We start from the raw sequence: 6,107 nt of genomic DNA, 5'->3' as shown, positions 1-6,107 counted from the left end.
TTTAAATACGTTGTTAAGAAGGTCTGTTCAATTATTTTAATCTACTGATATTTAAATACGTTGTTAAGAAGGTCTGTTCAATTATTTTAATCTACTGATATTTAAATACGTTGTTAAGAAGGTCTGTTCAACTATTTTAACCTACTGATATTTAAATACGTTGTTAAAAAGGTCTGTTCAATTATTTTAATCCACTGATATTTAAATATGCTGTTAAGAAGGTCTGTTCAATTATTCTAATCTACTGATATTTAAATATGTTGTTAAAAAGGTCTGTTCAATTATTTTAATCCACCGATATTTAAATGTGTTGTTAAGAAGGTCTGTTCAATTATTTTAATCCACTGATATTTAAATACGTTGTTAAAAAGGTCTGTTCAATTATTTTAATCCACCGATTACTTAAAGTTATCTTGAAAATTTATAGACTGCTATCGTCACCATAGGATAAATGGCACCTGTGTCCTTTTCTTAAAAAATCCGCCTGTTTGCCCAGTTACACGTGAGAAACCAGATAAATGAGTACCAAGTGCTGGACATTTCAAATATATTTGGAGCGAGTGTAGCATAGTAATTAGCATGAGCGACTGTGGAACAAAAAGTCCAAGGTTCTAGACGTAGTGCTCCTGATAATACTTTAAAATATTAAATAATAATTACCGTGTTCACACTTCCACGTATAAGCTTGTTATAAAATTGTTAGTTAGTCTTTTTTCTTATTGATTCAGAGAACCAGACAAAGCCCTTGTGCTGCTTGATGTCTGTCCTCTTCACCTTTGACCCAAAGGTGAAAATTAGGGAGAGCTATACCTGAACTCTAAGAGTTTTTGACCAGGCCGCTTAGCCTAACTGCGTATTAGGAGTCGTTCAGGTCGAAAATTCTAATTCCTTTCGAAAATATTAAAACATATTTAAATACATTCTGTAATGAATATTATCTATAGTTTAAAACTCGCGCATTTAAAGTACTTAAGCACAGTATTATCATTTATTAACCTATTTTACGCCTTCATACGTTCACCTATGCAGGAAAAACTTCTCCAAATATCAAGAATTATTTTTCTGTAAAATATAGACTTTTATTCTGAGTAAGACTTATATATTTTATCTCTGTCCAAATAGCTTAATCTTAAACTCAGAGACTGGAGTCATCACTTTGCGAACTCTCGAAGGAATGGATAGAGAAAGGGTGCCAGAGTATACGTTGATTGTGGAAACTCGAGACAACCTAGGCAGGGGTAATAAGAACGTTGTGGAACTGCTGCTCCATCTGGTGGACGCCAACGATAACGTGCCAACATTTTTGCAGCCTCGTTATGATGCAGTTTTAAACACAGATATGAAGACTTTTAACCAGAGGCTAATAGTAAAGGTGAAACACTACTGTCATTTTATAATCAAACACCTAAGAACCACCAGAAATATAAGTATATATGCCAACTGCCCTCTTTATTAAGGACCCCATCTTATATCTGCTTTATTATATTTCGTGGCAACTCCAACCTGATATATGCTTTATCATATTTCGTGGCTACACCACGAAATATGATCAAGCAGATATCAGGGGGTGGTTGCCACGAAGTATGATTAAGCATATATTAGGTTGGAGTCACCACAAAATATAATCAGGCGGGAGCCATTGATTTGGCATAGTTCTCAGAAAATGCTGAAAGCTGTTTTGTGCATTTTTTAAGCCAATTGGTCGAGGTGAATGGTCTGCAGTTGGTTCATAATATGTCGGTGGATAATTATACAGACAAATGATGCTTTAAGGTTCATCCCAACAATAGTAAATCACATGTGCTGTGTTGGCCAAGGAAGATAACTGAAGTCACTGTCATGCTTTTTTTGCACTAATGTCAGATAATACGATTATGGTAAAAGAGTGTTTGTCTATAAAGATGGAAACCCAGCTTTCTGACGCAAACATGATGATCTGATTCAATATGGGTGTTATTCTTCCTTCGGAAGTTATCATAGGACCCAAACTCCTGGTACGGTTATGTTTTCCAAACCATCACGTTCTGCTGATGGAACAACACAAGATGAGTCAAGTGGGTTTTCTCCATATCATTATTACTCTACAGTCAGTACAGAAATGGATGAAATGTGACCCGTTAGACAACTTCCAATCATTTACTGAGCACAGATGGCGTTCTAAGCATCATTGAAGTCAGTCATGTTTTACAATTGATGTAAGCAGTTTTCATACGGGACCTTAGCTTTTGTTTTGTATAGCTGGAATACAAGGCGATGTCCTTTGCACTTTACAAACCTGTATAACATCTTTTACCTTGGTTGGTGTCAACAGTTTTGTTCCTAATGGCTAGAGCACTGGGATTATCTTTCCATTGTCATTGTTCATAGATGTTTTTGAACAAGTGGTTAAGGAACCGAAAGTTATTAACGAAGTTCGTGTTAGATAGACACCTGCTCTTATGTGCCCTTGAAATTCTGAAAAATCCTTGCTCTTACCAATTGTTTTGCAAGTTAACCATAATTTGAGTACTTCTCAGAATTTTAGGGCCCAACAGTCATCTGGCACTGCACATAAACAACGTATTTTGAATAGGAAAATAAACGGAGTGTTCTAAAAATGTTGGAGAGTTCTAATAAAATAAATAGTTAATGTTTTTAAAATTCCTAAGTAATAAATGTCTTGTCATACTTTAGATGATTTAAAGCTAAACAAATTGTAATAATTTTAACCAATTGTTCTTACAGTGCTTGAAAATGTTTTATGCCTTTTGTCCATAGAAATAACCTTATAATATTTATTTATATGTACAGAGGGTTGAGTACATGATATTCAAACGATTTTTAATATGCATATTAACAAGTCACTTGACAATCACAGCCGATATAAAGTCTGGTTGTAACGGTATTTATGTAAGCTACATTTTGATATTGTTAAACGTTTTGTAGGTAGTGTGATGCCACCGAAAATTGATCTTGCTCTTGGAAAAGGTATGTAACAGCCTTTTCCGACGCAAAATATTCATACACTCAAACCCTAAAGATGTGTTGAGATCGGGGAGTTAGAGTTTTCAAAACTTATGTAGCTTTGAGCTTAACAATAAACAAACAAACAAATCTTTTCCTGTATATGTCGTGGAAGCAGCTTGTGTTGATATGACTGGATTATGTTTCTTACTGTTGCCTCAGACACGTGGACAGCTTTTGCCACTGAATTTTGTGTTCATGAATTCTAACTTGTTGCATGACACTGCACTTTGCTTACCATTGTTGGAGTACAACTTGTTGCAGGTCTCTTTATGGATGGTCCTGGTGCCCCATGTTGATCCATTTCCAATGCCATTAATTACAATGAATATTCGATGGGCTATCTGTGCTCTGCTCACTGTAGGTATCGAAACCTAATTTCTAACGCTATAAATCTCCATAATGTTGGCCCAGGAAAGGAAAACCAACCGTAGAAAACTGAATTTATGGTACCAGGCTAAGGAAAGATTGCAGTATGTGGTGACAGTCAATGAAGTGTATGTATATATGTTAATAACTGTAATAAGTCTTGTGCCATTTTCAACCAGTCAATGAGTGAAAAAATTTTCCAAAAGTGGTACACGGCATGTCACGGAACTAATTTGAAGGTATTCATGATCAAAGATCGCTGGACTGCACCAGAACAAGTTAAGGATTAGGAGAGTATATATAAAGCCAACTTTGAATACTATCAGACCAATGTTGTAGATCCTCTGTAGCACACAGAAATACTGACTTTGTACAGAAACGAGGCCAACAGTTTATGGGTTCTCCAAGATAAGACTTTCAGTCATATCTCCCGTTCGACCATCACATATCTCGAGCAGCTGGATAATAAAACAGGTATTTATGCTATTCCATACGAAAACAGACGCTGAAAAACCACCGTCTTCGTACACTCGATGGATTATTAAAATCCTGCAAGGAGGATTGACAGAACCTTTTGCAATGGTAACTACGCTACATGGATATTTTCAAGATGCAAGATTGTAACGAAGTAGTGAGACTCCAAAATCGTCTTGATATAATGTACTCGACCACGTATATAACTCATGTTTTCATATTATAATAACTGATTTGTTCAATATTTCATAAAGTTATAAGTTATTACTGATTTGAGCGGGACCCTCTTTGAAAAGGCGCATTATTTTCCTCGTTACAGATAACAACATAGAGTTTTTATTTACACTATAGATTTTATTATATATAATTTAATTGCTTCTGAGTTGTTTTTTTTTTTTTTGGAACACTGGACAGGCTTTTGATGCGGACGAGACAGGTCCTAACAGTAAAGTGACTTACGAAATAGTTAGCGGTAACTATCAAGACAAATTTCGTATAAATCCCATCTCAGGAGAAATAACGCTGAAAGAACCTTTGGTTGAAGTAAACCGCCAGGGAGACTTAAATAACGACAAACTACCTCCCATAACATTAAACGTCAGAGCTCACGATCATGGCGTGCCCGTGCAGTCCTCCACTGTGGAAATTCGAGTGCACAACCAGGCTAGTAACAATCTTGTTGTCTTGAGTTATATTTCAGTTTCAGCCAATTAGATTTCTTCTTGCTTTCTGTTTTAGGTGTCAATCGGTATAATTCCAAATACCTATGATAGTAATATTTCAAGTGCGTTATACTTATTGAATTCTAAACAAATTAATGTTCAAAGATGAACTTATCCGTTTTATTAGCTTTGTTCGTTGTTGTTTTTTTTTACAAGTTTACTAATCTCAGGTAAAATTTCACGTGTGTTCTTTTGAATATAAAAAAGTGAAAATTTTTATATTCGTGTATAAACCTACCTTGTCGTGTCGAATGAACAAGGCCAAAAAAAACAGACAGAAAGTGGAAGAAGTAAAATAAAATATATAATTTCTTTGAACAATATACTTATTGCTTTCAATCGGGCAACAATATACCTTATTATTATAGTAATAAAGCAAAATGACAGCATGTTGTTATTCTCATTAAAGCTGGTTTCCCCCCTAGTAATTCAGAATATAAAGTTAGAAAAAAACGACTTTTACACTCCAAGTAATTATATAAAAATTTTATTTTAACCGACGTTTCGCCTTTACAACTTCTTCAGGGCTAATACATAACACAGTAATATCAAAAAAGTTTTATGCACTATCCCTGAAGAAGCCTCAAAGGCGAAACGTGGGTTAAAATAAAAGTTTTATTATAATTACCTGGAATTTAAAGGTCGTTTTTGTTTTCTAACTTTATTATCAAAATTTGTGAATCCCTCCAGTGTACACTTAAAATTCAGTAAGTAATTTGTAGAGAAAGACATGTCTAACACCATAACATCTGTATTTATTTAAAGCTATAGATATACTAATATAAATTATTGGGTTAAAAAAAACACAAAGTTTGGAAACTAAATGCGGTACCTATAGACAATAACCATCGTCTGCTTTATTGTTTTTACTTAGTTAAACTAGAAAATTGATAGCATTTATCAAATAGCACTACAGACTTCGTTTCTGCCAATATAATTATATTCTTCACCATCTGTTATATTCTCTGTGGCATGTAGGAATATCTCAACCGAACCATCAGCTTCATTATTCCACTGCCTGTAGAGGGCGTCCTCGACAGAAAAGACGAGATTGAAACGTAATTTTTTTGTTTTTTGTTGAATAATAAAACATAACAAACGAAAGAAACATTACTATTTTTACAGATACAAAATCTTAATATAAATATGCAGATGAAATATTACGTGCTTTTTTTAACCTTAAAATATAATTATTTCTAGTTTTGTTTTGTGACAGAAAATTAAACTTAGCTTCAAACATTTCAAATTACAATAGTTTGTTACCATGCAGGCACAGATAAGTACTTAAAATAATTATTATAGTACCTTGCAGTTAAATACTAAAAATATTGTTATGATACAGGCACTTTCAGTTAAGTACTAAAAATAATTATTATAGTACCTTGCAGTTAAATACTAAAAATATGGTTATGATACAGGCACTTTCAGTTAAATACTAAAAATATTGTTATGATACAGGCACTTTCAGTCAAATACTAAAAATAATTATTATAGTACCTTGCAGTTAAATACTAAAAATATTGTTATGATACAGGCACT

General features: G+C 33.7%; 1 protein-coding gene across 1 annotated transcript in view; it reads left to right on the top strand.

The window, feature by feature from the left end:
• LOC106472276 (cadherin-86C-like) overlaps window positions 1-6,107 on the top strand; it is a gene marked incomplete at its 3' end in the record, with an annotated part of 32,797 nt that overhangs the window by 23,017 nt on the left and 3,673 nt on the right. The window contains exons 14-16 of the mRNA XM_022400874.1: window positions 1,076-1,372; window positions 4,261-4,509; window positions 5,547-5,626. Of these exons, the coding sequence (XP_022256582.1) occupies window positions 1,076-1,372; window positions 4,261-4,509; window positions 5,547-5,626 (626 nt within the window). The remainder of the gene's footprint in view (window positions 1-1,075; window positions 1,373-4,260; window positions 4,510-5,546; window positions 5,627-6,107) is intronic.

The sequence above is a fragment of the Limulus polyphemus genome, unplaced genomic scaffold (genome assembly GCF_000517525.1).
Source record: "Limulus polyphemus unplaced genomic scaffold, Limulus_polyphemus-2.1.2 Scaffold5211, whole genome shotgun sequence".
Lineage (NCBI taxonomy): Eukaryota > Metazoa > Arthropoda > Merostomata > Xiphosura > Limulidae > Limulus > Limulus polyphemus.
Note: the sequence above shows the minus strand (reverse complement) of the source record. Positions and strands in the feature narration are given on the sequence as shown.